The sequence below is a fragment of the Heteronotia binoei genome, chromosome 1, assembly GCF_032191835.1.
Source record: "Heteronotia binoei isolate CCM8104 ecotype False Entrance Well chromosome 1, APGP_CSIRO_Hbin_v1, whole genome shotgun sequence".
Taxonomy (NCBI): domain Eukaryota; kingdom Metazoa; phylum Chordata; class Lepidosauria; order Squamata; family Gekkonidae; genus Heteronotia; species Heteronotia binoei.
Window position 1 is genome coordinate 114,151,930 of NC_083223.1, and position 16,273 is coordinate 114,168,202.

At 40.5% G+C, this 16,273-nt stretch overlaps 1 protein-coding gene across 3 annotated transcripts in view; it reads right to left on the minus strand.

Moving 5' to 3' along the window:
• PTPRK (protein tyrosine phosphatase receptor type K) overlaps window positions 1-16,273 on the minus strand; it is a 755,588-nt gene that overhangs the window by 67,064 nt on the left and 672,251 nt on the right. For 2 of the 3 annotated variants that reach the window (XM_060239139.1, XM_060239131.1), the window contains exon 15: window positions 1,380-1,540. In XM_060239139.1, coding sequence (XP_060095122.1) covers window positions 1,380-1,540 — 161 coding nt within the window. Of the gene's footprint in view, window positions 1-1,379; window positions 1,541-13,772; window positions 13,803-16,273 lie in introns of all 3 variants that reach the window. The other variant, XM_060239123.1, reaches the window with a different exon arrangement.

Sequence of the window (16,273 nt, forward strand, 5' to 3'; positions counted from 1 at the left end):
GGATGTTTTTATTATTGTAAGCAACTTTGAACCAAGAGGAAAGGTGGAATATATATGTTTTAGTAAATAAATATATCCTTCCTTCCTGCCCTGCTGTGATTTCTTAACTAAAGCCAAAACTATATCTCACTCTGGCAATAGCAGAGAGGAACTCCTTGTCAAGCTGGAAAAGGCCAGAAACAGTAAGAGAAGGGGACTGAGTATCCTTGGGCATTTTTTGAGCTTCAAAAATCTCTCCACAGTAGACCTACATGATACCCATGTGTGATCAAGCATTGGGTTGCATCCATCCATCCTCTTCAGCTAACAGTGGTGTATTCTATCAGTGCACAATGCATCTTTTGGTGGGATAAGGCTTGCACCAACAGAATGCATTTCACACTAATCTAATATGCCAACCTCAGCAGAAGAACCTGCTGTGTTTAAAAATAATCCCATTAAACCACCATTATATAGTTGGTGAAATTAACCAACTATGAGAACTCTCCAACAAATACTGGATTTTTATAATAATCTAAGTTCTGTATGCATAAATCTGCATGTTTTGAAACTCATGTTGCTGATAAATATAGATATTTCTTGCGACCTGTTTGCAAGTAGCGTGATCATATCAATCCATCCGCGAAGTGTTTAATGTTGAAATAATTAATGTGTTTTTTGCTTTAGACACACCAATTATGAAAAAATAACATACTGACAAACTTGACTCTACATTTTCTATGACAAAAATTGTTACCAGAGCAGTTCCCTGCTCTTCATGGCAAACATTTAAAAAAATTAACTTCAACTGTGCTACAGACAGGGCTTTTTTTTAGCAGAAACACACAGGAACACAGTTCCGGCTGGCTTGATGTCAGGGGGTGTGGCCTAATATGCAAATGTGCCTATGTGGGCATTTTCTACAAAAAAATCCTGTGTGAAACAATGGTGATGTTGGGGTATGTGGCCTAATATGCAAATGAGTTCTTGCTGGGCTTTTTCTACAAAGAAAGCCCTTGCTATAGAGTTATAATATTTTCTAATGGTTTGTTTAAGTTTATAATGGTTTATTTACACACTTTTAAAAATATATATGTTTCTTGTCTTTTGTCGCTAATAAAAAATAAAGGCAAACATCTCTCTCTTTTTTTTGGGGGGGGGAGCAGGAGATTCTTACAACAAGAATCCAACTAAGAAAGCTTGCACTTTTCATGTGCTTTGATGAACATCTACCCCAACTTTTCCTTACAAGGGTGCATCCTTTTTGACACTCCTCACAAAGTGATTATTTCTAAAATACAAGGTGAACAAAAATTATAGTGAGAATAACAACTCCTGTCCACCAAAACAACAGCAGCAGGAACAACAAAACAAGATAACTCTGTGACTAGTGCACTTACACCTGGGGCTGAAGTTATGAGAATCCATAAAAGTAACTGAGAGAGGATCCTCTGCATGAAGGGTGCTCTGATCTGCGTAACTCCTATCCATCGCATTCACCATGTGGGTCATTTCTTGCCTCGCATTTCCCATGGCATCTTTGCGTTTCTTAGCAAGTTTGCTGCCCAGCCAAAAACACAAAGAAAGAAAGATATCAGAAGTAATCGGAAATCAGAAAAAAGCTATGTTGTGAGCAGTAATGACCAGCAACTAAAGCAGGGTAACTGAATGAATTTGTCATACTTAGAGGCAACTTGAGATATTACAGCATCCAAAGTCACTCCAGTGTGCAAATGATTTCTACTATCAATTGATGTGGTGCTGGTCTGATGTTCAAAGAGGGAAAAATTATAAGCTTCAGGTTATTGTACAGCTTGAGGACCAAAGGGCCTGTTTCTAGCCACATTTAATCAGAAATTAACTCACAATAATTTCAGAAACAGTCACTTTAAAGTAGGTGAGTTCGGAGTTGCAGCACTTGTAGTGTGCTATGCACTTGGTATCATTGGGTGACTGCCTCTGCTGTAGTATCTAAAGTTGCTCTTAGTGGTTGTCAACACTGGTTTATTCATATCACTGAGCAAAGCTTACACTTACATTGTTATTTTTATCTGCTGTTATGTATATTCTGCAGAAATATTTTCCTTTACAAATTTCTACTCTTTTCTCCAATATTGTTTTCCTACCTTATTGTAGCAACGTACACAAAGTGTGGCGGGAAGGAAGGGGAAGCTGTATTTTTAACAATAATAAGCATCTGCACATGTACTTATATCCTCCATATCAAGTTGCATCTACATTTTAATTTGGCATCAGATAATTCATTTCTCTAATCCTCTTGGTAGAGAAGAAATCTATCACTTTTTACTGCTTAGTCTGCCAAAAGCATACAAAGAGCAGCAACAAAAGGTATATACTTCTCTGTATATTAAGGAAACTTTTCATACTCACTGATCATCCATCAATTTATTTACAGCATGTATGATAAATGGTAAAGAGAATGGAATTCTCACATCTGTTCTACTACTGCTTTTGACATACAAAAAATGTCTGTGCTGTTTTTACAATGCAAACCCATGCTTTAACACTGGGTGCATTCACACGAAACAATGCATTTTGCAACTGGATTTTTACTGTGAAAGAATAGCAAAAATCCAGTTGAAAAATGCATTATTAGTGTAGTGTGAATGCGCCCACTATGTGAACAAGCCCAGGATCACATGATCCCTCTTTATCTTTATGAAGCTGCAGTCACAGTTAAGAACTGGTTTTTTTTATTTAGCATGTCTATTTTGCTGCTGAAACAGAAATAATAATTCAGCAAACTAAGTAGCTTTTCCAATAACTGACTGTTCCAATGTACAATAGTTGACTGTAATTTTGTGAAGGGAGGAACCAAATTTATGGGAGTTCCAGTCAGGACAGTAGAGGACCTGCCTACCTGAGGGACCGTCTCTCCCCATATGAGCCCCAGAGAGTGCTGAGGTCAGCAGGGAAGAACCAGCTGAATATCCCTGGGCTAAGGGAGGCCAGATTGAAGACCACCCGGGATCGGGCCTTCTCAATTGCAGCTCCACTGCTATGGAATCAACTCCCGGAGGAGGTGCGGGCCCTGTGATGCTTAGATCAATTCCTCAGGGCCTGTAAGACCTACCTCTTCAAAATAGCCTTCACCTAATGCCAAGCTAAGAAAGTGTCGCTGGATATGTTTTTAGCCACAGAATGTATCAAAGATCTAAGTTATAGCACCATAAGAACATAAGAACATAGAACATAAGAGAAGCCATGTTAGATCAGGCCAATGGCCCATCCAGTCCAACATTCTGTGTCACACAGAGGCCAAATATATATATATATATATATATATATACACACACACACACACACACACACACACACACACACACACACTGTGGCTAATAGCCACTGATGGACCTCTGGTCCATATTTTTATCTAACCCCTTCTTGAAGGTGGCTATGCTTGTGGACGCCACCACCTCCTGTGGCAGTGAATTCCACATGTTAATCACCCTTTGGGTGAAGAAGTACTTCCTTTTATCCGTTTTAACCTGTCTGCTCAGCAATTTCATCGAATGCCCACGAGTTCTTGTATTGTGAGAAAGGGAGAAAAGTACTTCTTTCTCTACTTTCTCCATCCCATGCATTATCTTGTAAACTTCTATCATGTCACCCCTCAGTCGACGTTTCTCCAAGCTAAAGAGCCCTAAGCGTTTCAACCTTTCTTCATAGGGAAGGTGTTCCAGCCCTTTAATCATTTTAGTTGCCCTTTTCTGAACTTTCTCCAATGCTATAATATCCTTTTTGAGGTGCGGCGACCAGAACTGCACACAGTACTCCAAATGAGACCGCACCATCGATTTATACAGAGGCATTATGATACTGGCTGATTTGTTTTCAATTCCCTTCCTAATAATTCCCAGCATGGCGTTGGCCTTTTTTATTGCAAACGCACACTGTCTTGACATTTTCAGTGAATTATCTACCATGACCCCAAGATCTCTCTCTTGGTCTGTCTCTGCCAGTTCACACCCCATCAACTTGTATTTGTAGCTGGGATTCTTGGCCCCAATGTGCATTACTTTGCACTTGGCCACATTGAACCGCATCTGCCACGTTGACGCCCACTCACCCAGCCTCAACAGATCCCTTTGGAGTTCCTCACAATCCTCTCTGGTTCTCACCACCCTGAACAATTTAGTGTCATCCGCAAATTTGGCCACTTCACTGCTCACTCCCAACTCTAAATCATTTATGAACAAGTTAAAGAGGATGGGACCCAGTACCGAGCCCTGCGGCACCCCACTGCTTACCGTCCTCCACTGCGAAGACTGCCCATTTATACTCACTCTCTGCTTCCTATTACTCAGCCAGTTTTTGATCCACAAGAGGACCTGTCCTTTTACTCCATGACTCTCAAGCTTTCTAAGGAGCCTTTGATGAGGAACTTTATCAAAAGCTTTCTGGAAGTCAAGGTAAACAACATCTATCGGGTCTCCTTTGTCCACATGTTTGTTCACCCCCTCAAAGAAATGTAACAGGTTAGTGAGGCAAGATCTTCCCTTGCAGAACCCATGCTGAGTCTTCCTCAATAACCCGTGTTCATCAATGTGCCTACTCATTCTGTCCTTGATAATGGTTTCTACCAACTTTCCCGGTATTGAAGTCAGACTGACTGGCCTGTAATTTCCCGGATCTCCTCTGGAACCCTTTTTAAAGATGGGGGTGACATTTGCTACCTTCCAGTCCTGAGGAACGGAGGCAGATTTCAATGAAAGATTACAGATTTTTGTTAGAAGATCCACAAGTTCAACTTTGAGTTCTTTCAGAACTCTCGGATGTATGCCATCCGGACCCGGTGACTTATTAGTTTTTAATTTGTCTATTAGTTGTAGGACCTCCTCTTTTGTCACCTCAATCTGACTCAGGTCTTTCAACACCCCTTCCAATATTAGTGGTTCTGGGGCGGGCAAACACTTCTCATCTTCCACGGTGAAGACGGAGGCAAAAAAGACGGAGGCAAAAAATGCATTCAGCTTCTCAGCCATTTCCCCATCCTCCTTCAGTAATCCTTTTACCCCATGGTCATCCAAGGGCCTCACTGCTTCCCTGGCTGGTTTCCTACTTCTAATATATTTGAAGAAATTGAAGAAATAATTAATTTTAATACAATTTGTAAATGGATTTATGTCGATTTTATAATTATAAGTGTAAGTACTATGTATAATTTTATTGTATTGTATTTATTTATTGTATTGTATTTATATGCTGTGAGCCGCCCTGAGCCTGCCCTTGCAGGGAGGGCGGGATACAAATAAAAATTATTATTATTATTATTATAGAGGCTGCAGATGGCTGATTTTACAGCTCCAAGACGCTAAGTAGTTTTTAAACTTTTTTTTAAATAATAATAATTTTTTAAATAATTTTTTTAATAATAGCACAAGAACATGGCTCGACATAAAATCTGAATAATTCCTATCCATGAATCTACCAAACCTTTTCAAGTAAAGTAACTTAAGGCATGTCAGTTTTTCATGGCTGTAATCCCATGGCAAATGCCAAAACTGTACACATCACAAGTAATTCACAAATGGTTGGCATTTAATGGAACTAGGCACACAAAAAAAGAAGGAAATGAAAACTATTTCTTTATGTTGTCATTTTTGTAGTTAAACATTTGTAAAACACATTGGTAGTATTTCCTATATTGGAAAGCAATTGAGAATGCTACTTGCATTACATTGTAATGAAAGAGTATACAATAGTATCACTTTGATATATTTGCTTCTAAACCAAACATATATTTCTACACAATAATGTATTGTATAACAATGGCAAGTTTGTACGTTAATATATTAATAAAGTGCATATGAACAAAACATTAAGCATATTTGTATCAACAGCTGTAACATACAGGAAAACTATTCAACATTCCTTAAAAGACACTTATTTTAGAGGAATGGTATACCTTAAAACCTCAAATGCACGAAGGTTAGTTGGCAAGCAAGTATATCTCACATCTATTCAGAAATTTTCTTCTATAATATACTGTTTGTTTATGAAAACCTAGACACTGCTATCAAGATATGGGAACATTCTGGTCCCAAATTTGAGAACTGCTCAACATAGATACTATATTAAACCAGAGTGATTTGGGCTACAAATCAAAGCACATTTATTTTAAAAAGTCCTACTGAACTTGGTGGAATTTACTCCTGAATACACAGGTTTAGGATTGCATAATAAGTCAATAAACCTAGTCACCTGATTACAAACAGCCTTTAAGGTAAGTACATTACCTACCTATTCTTGCAATACAATATACCAGCTGTAGTGACAACTAGTATTGATCGCACAACTATTGCTTGTAATTAGCAGCATAGGCTAAAGGGACTGACTAAAGGAAGAGAGCAAAGGTGTTTTTTTACTCTTAGGAAAAGAACATAATCATTTGAGAAACTGAGAAAATATGTACACTCAAGAACAACTCACCCTAAGGACACACCTAGTTTGTAGAGTGATATTGCAAATTTGACAGTGATGTCTTAAATGTGGGGACAGAGGGAGGAGTTAACACTTGTTCCAGATTCTTATAAGCCATACCCACCCTCTTGCTATGTGTTTAGATATATGACACGAAATAAAATCTGTGGTGGTACCTTTCAGGATTCAAGGATTTGTAAATCATAAATTGGGGGTTCCAACCTTTCTAACCCTATGGGCATCTTTAGAATTCTGACATAGGGTGGTAGGTGTAACCACAAAATGGCTGCTGCAGGCAATAGCACCCCTTCTGGGCAACAGCACCTTATGGTCCCACCTACTCTCTACAAACACCTGGTGACACCAGGTAGAACCTGGCAACCACTAGAGACCTGGGGAGGGGGAGTGATGGCTATTGGCACCAGCATGACATCACTTTTGGGGAAACCCAGAGGTGATGCCAAATCTCTTTAGGAATTGCTGGACATGCTATGGTAAACCCACTGAGTTTCCAGCGATTCATAGAGAGACTGGCCCAAAGAACATTTTAAAAAATTCTCCTGCTGCTGCTTTCTCCTTTCGAGCCTGCTTGAGATGGTGGCTGGCTGGCTCATAATCTTTGGAGACTTCAAAGGCTCCTAATCTTTGGAGATTTCAATGTCCATCCTGATGTTCCCTCCTCACAGCATGCAGCAGACCTGGTGTCATCCATGGCAGCACTGGGATTCACTCAGATTGTATCAGGTCCTACACACCAAGCAGGCCACATGTTAGATCTGAAAGCCAAGGTGTTGGTGCCATGGTCAGATCACTGCACCCTGCAGATCTGGCTGGGTATTTCCACTCCCACCCTGTCTAGGTGGCAAGCAAATTGATGCTTGCCTGTGGAGACTAATGGGCTCATCAACTGGGTTCCAGACTGCTCTGTGGGACCCAATGCCCTGAGCTGATAGAAGACTAGAATTCTCACTGATATGAAGCCATTGATGAAATCACTGCATGATGTACACTGTGGAACTCTGGATGAAACAAGAACTCAGACAACTGGAGTGAGTTTGGAAATGAGTTCATGACCAAGCTGCAAGCCCATCTTATAGGTCGCTTATGAAATCCTATGAGATGGCAGTGAAGACCGCCAAGAAGGAGTTCTTTGGGGACTCCATTGCATCTGTTAGCTCATGCCTGGCTCAGTTGTTTAGCACAATTTGGTCTATTATGTCCCTCTCCAAGAGGACCCTGAAAATTAGAAATTTGGCAACAGGCTGTGTGGCATTTGTAAGCTTTTTCACAGACAAAGTCTTGTTACTTCACCATGACCTCCCAGCCAACTTTGATAGATCTGGAGGCCCCTTGGCCACCTTTGGATTCTGTTTTTGACACCTTCAACCAGCTCTCTTGAGCTGATTCCATCTACCACCTGGGTCCATGTCCCTCATCAACCTATCCATGGGCTCAGGGATCTTTCTGGCAGGACTGAAAGAGATGCTAGATGTTCCACTCTTAAAAAGACTTCTTCTCCTATCCCAAGTAGTGCCAGGCTCTGGGCGATGTACATTAGGTCTTATAAACAATGCACATGACATGTTAAAAATCAGTAAAAACAATTTAATTTGAAACCCTTTTACAGCCCCCAGAGGTGCCTTACTAATTTTGTTCTGATTCCAAACTGCATGGTGCTGCAGTGATGGTGGGGAAAGACACAGAAAATTACTGCCAAATTTCAAACTTTTCAGTTCTGAGTAAGGTAATTGAGATAGCAGTGGCCAAAATGCTCTCGCAATTCCTGGATGACACACTGGAGTTAGATCCATTCCAATCTGTCTTTTGTCCTGGCCATGGGAAGGAAATGGCATTGGTCACCTCACAGATGATCTCTATAGGCAACTGGATCAAGGTAGGTGGGCGCTGCTGATACTTCCTGATTTTATAGTAGTGTTCAGCACAGTTGATTATGATCTTCTGACTCACCACCTCACCAGTGCTGGAGTCCATATAGCAGCCTTACAATTGCTTAACTCATTTCTCCATTGTTGGGAACAGAGAGTGAGTGTCACCAAGACACCTGCTGGTATGTTTGGTTCCTCAGGGGGCACTCCTTTCCCCAATGTTGTTTAACATCTACATGTGCTCTCTCAGCCAGCTGGTATAGAGTTTCGGGCTAGTGTGCCATCAGTACACTGATGATGCCTAGCTATTTCTGTTGATAGGCAGCTGACCTGATGCCATCTCTGTGAATTTAGCCCAGGATTTGCAGTCAGTTGAAGCTAAACCCAGATAAGATGGAGGTTCTATGGCTGGGTGAGGATGGGCAATAGTTGGGTTGCCAACTCCCAACCCTTGACAGAGTGCTCCTGTCACTGACAGCAACTATCAAGAGCCTGGGTGTGACTCTGGACACCAATCTACCAAATGGCGGCACAGATTATGAAGGTTGCCAGGCTGGCATTATTCCAACTGTGCCAGGCTTGTCTTCTGGCCCCCTACCTGTCCACTCTTTCCTAGCCTTGGTAACCCACACAACGGTCACCTCTAGAATAGACTACTGTAACTTGTTCTACATGGATCTTCCTTTGGAGCTGACCTGGAAGCTCCAGCTGGTCCAGAACATGACCACGTAGGTACTGGTGAAACTCTTTGCTGGAGAACATCTAGGCCTGAAGGATTTACTACCTTTCCACAGGGCCTGTAAGGCAGAGATGTTTCACCAGGCTTTTGGTTGAGGAAAGCTATAGGACAGCAAGCAGTCTGATGCTCTTGTGTCTCCCCACTCACCAGCCCATTAGAGGCTCTGAGGAGTTTCAATTTCAATTCAAATTAGTCACCATCTTGGATCTGTTGTTAAATTGTGTTTTAATGCTGATTTAACTTAATTTAACTTAGCCCACTACGTTTTATTCTGATGTAAGCTGCCCTGAGTCCTGCTTGAAGGGAAGGGTGGCCTAAAAGTCCAAATAATAAACAAGCAAATAACTAATAAGCACTGAGTGTGGGAGGCCCTCAATCTCCACTGGAGGGCTAGCACCCCTGGAACCAGGAAAGGTGTCAGTGGGCACCATGACATCCAGAAGCATCCATGTTGGGGCACCATGGCATCCATGTTGGGTCCCCTGCCCTAAATGAATCTCTGTTTACACACGTTTTAGTATATGTTTTATCTAACAATTATCAGTCACTTTATGTAAAGTTTTAGCTGTCAAGAACTTTTTGAGTATAATAAAATGGAATGACAGAAACTTAAAATACAAATTTATTACTGCTCTTCAATCCTGTCATAGTGTTCAAGGCATTTATAGCACCGATGACTTCTTTTCCCCTACTGATAGATTATTTTACCTATTTTCTATACACTACATATCTCATTTATAGTGCTTCCAGTCTTAAAGACACCTCAGGGAAGAAAGGAAAGAACCAAGGAATAATAAACTAACTAGTCCTGTCTCTTTATTTCACTAAGCCCACTTTTACAATACTTCATAAAAATCATCCGGAATTTTAAGTGGTGTTCTGGTATTCAGACTGAGTAGATTGTAACCAAGTTTCTAGGTAAGGCACTTAAAACCTACAAGTTATTAAAGTTGCACAGTAGCAAGGAACTGTGAAAGTTACTTGCTTTGGAAAGGGCTTGTTGTGGTGCTGTAATCTATAGAAAGCAGACTTTAGGAGCACTCCCCCACACATTACTTCAATGAGCAAGGACAGCTACAAAACTAAAAGTGCAACAGCAAATACATTGTTAGATAGGTACTTCCTTGTGGGAGTTTAATTTATCTGTTTTCATTGTAATGGTACCTCTTTCTCTCCCATTTCAATTTTGTTAGTTCATCAACCATCAGTTCCTTGTTGCTCCAACTCAGCATATTCAATCTGTTTTTTAGGTAGGTGTGCAATTTGTATCAGAAGATGACAGGTATCGATGGTCATCATTATCCAGCAAAGGATTCACCTGCATAAGCCTATGCAGCTGGCTCTTCAAGAAAACACTCGGTGAGGTGGAGAGGGGAACGAGGGAGAGATGTTCTACACATTTTATGAAACTGCTTGCTTTAATTACTTCTGGCTGCACTAATCGTTGTTTAACAAGGGAACTGCAATTCATCATAAGTTTAGTCAGTTTACAACAGCTTTGTTGATACTTCTAAACGAAAAGGTAAAAAAAGAAAATTTTGCTGTTTAGATAACCATTACTAATCTCTGACCCAGGCTAGCCTGATTTCCTCAGATTTCAGAAGCTAAGCAGGGTCAGCCCTGGTTATAGGGCTTTTTTTCTGAAAAAAATATGTGCCAGAACTCTCAACAGGAAAATGAAGGAGAAACACATGGGTGCCCCTCATGAACTTTTAAACATCTTCTGAGAATTCTGTTTCCCACGAGGAGGTTCTGGAACTCTGTTTTGCTGTGTTCCCATTGGGGGGGGGGGGAGGGGGAAAGCCCTGCTTGGTTAGCGCTGGATGAGAGACCACCAAAGTAGTCTAGGGTTGCTACCCAGATGCAGGCAATGGCAAACCACCTCTTTTTGTCTTTTGCCTTAAAAACCCTATAGGAACATAAGAACATAAGAGAAGCCATGTTGGATCAGGCCAATGGCCCAATCCAACACTCTGTGTCACACAGTAGCCAAAAAATTATATATTATATAATTTTTATATATAAAAAATTATATATATACACACACACACACACATATACACACTGTGGCTAATAGCCACTGATGGACATCTGCTCCATATTTCTATCTAACTCCCTCTTGAAGCTGTCTATGCTTGTAGCCGCCACCACCTCCTGTGGCAGTGAATTCCACATGTTAATCACCCTTTGGGTGAAGAAGTACTTCCTTTTATCCATTCTAACCTGACTGCTCAGCAACTTCATTGAATGCCCACGAGGTCTTGTATTGTGAGAAAGGGAGAAAAGTACTTCTTTCTCTACTTTCTCCATCCAATGCATTATCTTGTAAACCTCTATCATGTCACCCTGCAGTCGACATTTCTCCAAGCTAAAGAGCCCCAAGCGTTTTAACCTTTCTTCATAGGGAAAGTGTTCCAAACTTTTAATCATTCTAGTTGCCCTTTTCTGCACTTTTTCCAATGCTATAATATCCTTTTTGAGGTGCGGTGACCAGAATTGCACACAGTATTCCAAATGAGACTGCACCATCGATTTATACAGGGGCATTATGATACTGGCTGATTTGTTTTCAATTCCCTTCCTAATAATTCCCAGCATGGCATTGGCCTTTTTTATTGCAATCGCACACTGTCTTGACATTTTCAGTGAGTTATCTACCACAACCCCAAAATCTCTCTCTTGGTCATTCTCTGCCAGTTCACACCCCATCAACTTGTATTTGTAGCTGGGATTCTTGGCCCCAAAGTGCATTACTTTGCACTTGGCCACATTGAACCTCATCTGCCACGTTGACGCCCTATGGGGTTGCCATAAATCAGCTGTGACTTGATGGCACTTTCTACCACCAATCATTACTGATTCAGTTCTGCTGAAGTGAAACTCTGCTTAACCCAGGCCAATACATGTATTTAGTCTGTTTTGATTATGTAGCTTACCAGTACCCATGCCAACACTAGGGTATTCTTATGACTGATACAAATTGTTCATGTTTGAAGCCCAAACACTTCAAACACTTCTTCTCCTATCCCAACCAGTGACAGGTTCCTATCCCAACTAGTGCCTGGCACTACAATTACAGATAGTTGAAGGATCTGTCTGGATGTTCTCCCAATCACAAACCAATGCTGTTCCCAACAAGAAAAAAGAAGGCTTAATCCGAAGAAAGAGGCGGATGGCAGCCCCCATTAATATGGCCGCAGTACAGTAGGCAGAACCCTATTTTCCCTGTGTCCAGGGCCTTTTTGTAGCAGGAACTCATTTGCATATTAGGCCACACCCCTCTTATGTAGCCAATCCTCCAAGAGCTTACAGGGCTCTTCTTACAGGGCCTACTGTGAGCTCCAGGAGGATTGGCTACATCAGGGATGTGCGGCCTAATATGCAAAGGAGTTCCTGAAACAAAAAAAAAGCCTCCCTGTATCTGACACTTTCCACTAGCATCATGCTCCTAGCCAACAGGTAGTGCCCAAATGATGGTGCTGGGCTGGCAAAGGTGGCTGGTATGGCTGGACCTGGATCTTCTTCCAACTGCTCCTGCCCTGCAGGCTGCTAGAAGCAATGAGATGTCTCAGCTTCTGCTAGTCAATAAACCCTGTCACACTTTCACTTATAGAGAATGGCTCAAGTTCTACAGCAGGAGTTAGAAACATGACATATTAGGACTATATGAGGCCAATAAAGTTGTTGTGGAAGGGTGAGGCTCAAGAAATTTCTGGGACCAGCGCATACTTTTTTATTTTAGGGCAAGAAAACTCTCTGCCACCATTGTCTCCCTTTGGGTATAGAGGGATAAACATGGTACATTGCAGAAACAGGAAGTCAAAAAGGCCATTTCCTTCCTTCTCAAGAGCATACAGAATTAAAACATCATGTCCTCTGAAACATTCAAGGGAGGAGACCAAGCCTCTCACTGCATACAGAGCTCCCAAGAAGGGAGGAATAGGCACACCTTCTCTGTTGCTGCAACAAGTAAGTAGCAGTTTTGCTTCCATTTTATCTAAGATAGGAACCCAGGCACACCATGTTATTCAACATGGGGGATTCTGCTAGAAGCAGGTGAAGTCTGGTCTTATCACACACGCACAGAAAAACCAAAACCCAGACAAAACAAAACATAAAACTAAGCCAGTCGCTCCCTTCATTCTTGGGAAGATGTGTAGGCTCCCTTGTACATAATCAATACTTCCTCTAAGCTGTGGAGTTTTGTGAGCAAGAATTCTATCTTGTTAGTTGCTGGCATTAAAGTTGTGAGCTACTATATAATTAATTTGCTCTGAGGCCATTTTTCCTGAGCTAAGACAAAAATGTGTGAGCCACAGGCTAAAAATGTGACCTAGCTCCCACTAACTCAGCTTAGAGGGAAACACTGTGCTCCACCCTGCTGCACGGTAGGACTGAGCCTGCTCATTTCTTGTTTATTAACATGGGGTTAAGTGCTATAGTCAGTGCCTTCTTAGAAGGAAAGCCAGACTTGATTGTAAAATACAAATTAAAATGGGTGATAATAACCCCCCAAATATACGTAAAAATATTTTTTTAAAAATCCAATTAGAATACAATACCCCTTTAAAAATAAAAGCAAAAACCACAATAGAATATGAAGCTCCCTAAAAACCATCAAAAATATGGAAGTGTTCAGTAAAATACGTTTTAATTATTTTTTTTGAAAAGAGATACTGCATCTTCAAAACATGTAAAGTAGTAAGTCACCCATTTCTACTTACAGATAGTAGGAGTAAGAATAGTAGCTCCTCCTGGCAAGCAAATCACAGACAGTGGAAAAAGAGAAGCAATGGTGAATGAAAAGCGTGACTCTGTCACATTCAGTAAAGCAGAGAAATGTGCGTTTAAAAAAACCCTAAAAATTCATGTTTTCTTGGTTAGCATTACAACTTGCTCATGCATTGATTAGCCTTATGGCGCCATGCAATTAAAAAAATACACTAGCATAGAAAAATGATTTCGGTATTAGAAGGAGATCACAGGAAAAATGACATGCTGACACTTCATTTGTTGCAAAAAAATGGAAATTAAATGGGCTATGTATTTTCAACATGCAGTTCAGCATAAATGTAATGACTGAGAACTTCCTAAATGTCATGACATAAAGAACAGCTGTGTACAGGTCTTGTGCTCTCAATCTTTTTTTTTTAATTTTTAAGCTTTGAGCTACAAACTCAAAAGTGTGTCATGGTAGAGCTGAACAACTAGGGTGGCTATACAGGTGTAAGCGTGACAGGCAACATCCTGTATGCATATTAAATCTTGTACTCTGTTCTATCTGCAGCAAATGTGTGTATATGCGGCACCTATGTTTACACATATACAGTAGCTGCTGAATCCAAACCTAATGTTCTGGTTTTAAATCTTAGAACTGGAAATGCTGATATATGCATGCTTATCATTAAAAAATATAGAAAGTAAACAAATGGAAGGAAATGGTGTACATTTGGAAATATTTCAATAATGGTTAAAAAATAAAAGCAGCATTTGCTATTCAAGAGATGCAGTATCCCTTTTCTTATCTAGTTCAATTACTTTGCAAAACTCTATAACAGCTAATAGAGTTTCATCCACTTCAACTTCAAACTAGTTTGTACAAAATGATCAGGCAAAGCATAGGACACTCTTATTTGTAAACCATACAAAGCTGATTACAACTCTAATCCCTCCCCCGCCCTCAATCAAATTTGGAAATCTGTGTCAATGCATATGAATAATTAAACTCATAAAATTAGCAAATGATTTTCTGGTCTTCCTAAAATGTTACCAAGACTTGAGAGTATCAAAAGGGATACCACATGATGGAGTCATCAATATGTATGTATAAAAATGATAATCAATAATTATTTATAAAGCACCTAGAAGTATACTAAGCATTTAAAATTAAAATTTCAGTCTTCAATGTAATCCTGTTATGTTTACATGCTGGGGAAGTATGAGAGAAAAAATCGTCATGTAGGAAAAAATGCATCAGATTTCCCCAATTCACAGGCAGAGAGACTGATTTACAGTGCAATCCTAAACAGGTGTATTCAGAATTCTACTAAAGTCTGCTCAATGGGACTTACTCCCAGGAAAATGTTCTTAGGATTGCACTGTTATAACCTTAACCCAATTATGGCCACAGACTTGCATTGAAATAAATTCTATCCAACTGAATTTGGCTTTAGGCAGTGGGTAAGTTCCAATTTTGATGCATGATGAGAGCCAGGCTATATATTATCATATGAGAGCAACCTAGACCTGCCGGCTGGAATGCTGCAGATTCTCATGCTTGTGGGGAGGGGGGGGGCGCTATGAAGGATTGAAGTAGAACAATCAATGAAGAAGGCTGCTAAGTAGCTCATTCTCCATCTGCATTTATCTCTGCTATTTGCCCATCACAGCTCTGTTCACAAGTTACAGTGAAACACATGTACAATTCAACAGACGTTAGGGCTGCCAAGTTTCAAATAGGGTCTGACTGTCTCTCAGAATTAGAACTAATCTCCAGACAACAAAGCTCAGTTCAGTGGCTGCTTTAGAGGGTGGACTGTATGGCATTATATTCCATTGAGGGCCCTTCCCTCTCCATACCCTGCCCTGGCTCCACTTCCAAACCTCCAGGAATTTCCCAACCTGGAGTTGGTAATCCTACTACACGTGCAGTTGACTAGGTAATTTAAACACATTAATTCAGGAACTGGTCCCTGATTTCACTTGGCTATTTCTTAGTAAAGGTAAAAGTAGTACCCTGTGCAAGCACCGAGTCATTACTGACCCATGGGGTGACGTCACATAATGTTTTCTTGGCAGACTTTTTGCTACAGGGTGATTTGCCACTGCCTTCCCCAGTCATCTATGGTTTATTAATGTACATGCAGACTGCATATGTGTCTACTGCAACTTGTGAACAGAGCTGGAAGGGGGGAAGTTTGGAAAAAGAAACAAGTAACTAAAGATAGGTAACGAATGAGTTGGTGGCTCCTCCTTCCCTGCATGTTTGACTGTGATCTCTTCCAGCTTTCTTTGCTTGTTGACAAGAGAATCTGAATAATTTTTAACTGGTAGACCAACAGGCAAACATGCAAGTGCAATGCAGCATGTGTCATATGAACGTGTTCTACATAATTTTTAATTTGATTATTTCATAGTTGTGCATTTGGCTCTTATGTACACATATTATTATTATTAAAGTATATCCTATTTACTACTAAGGATATCCTAAACGACTTTATCCAAA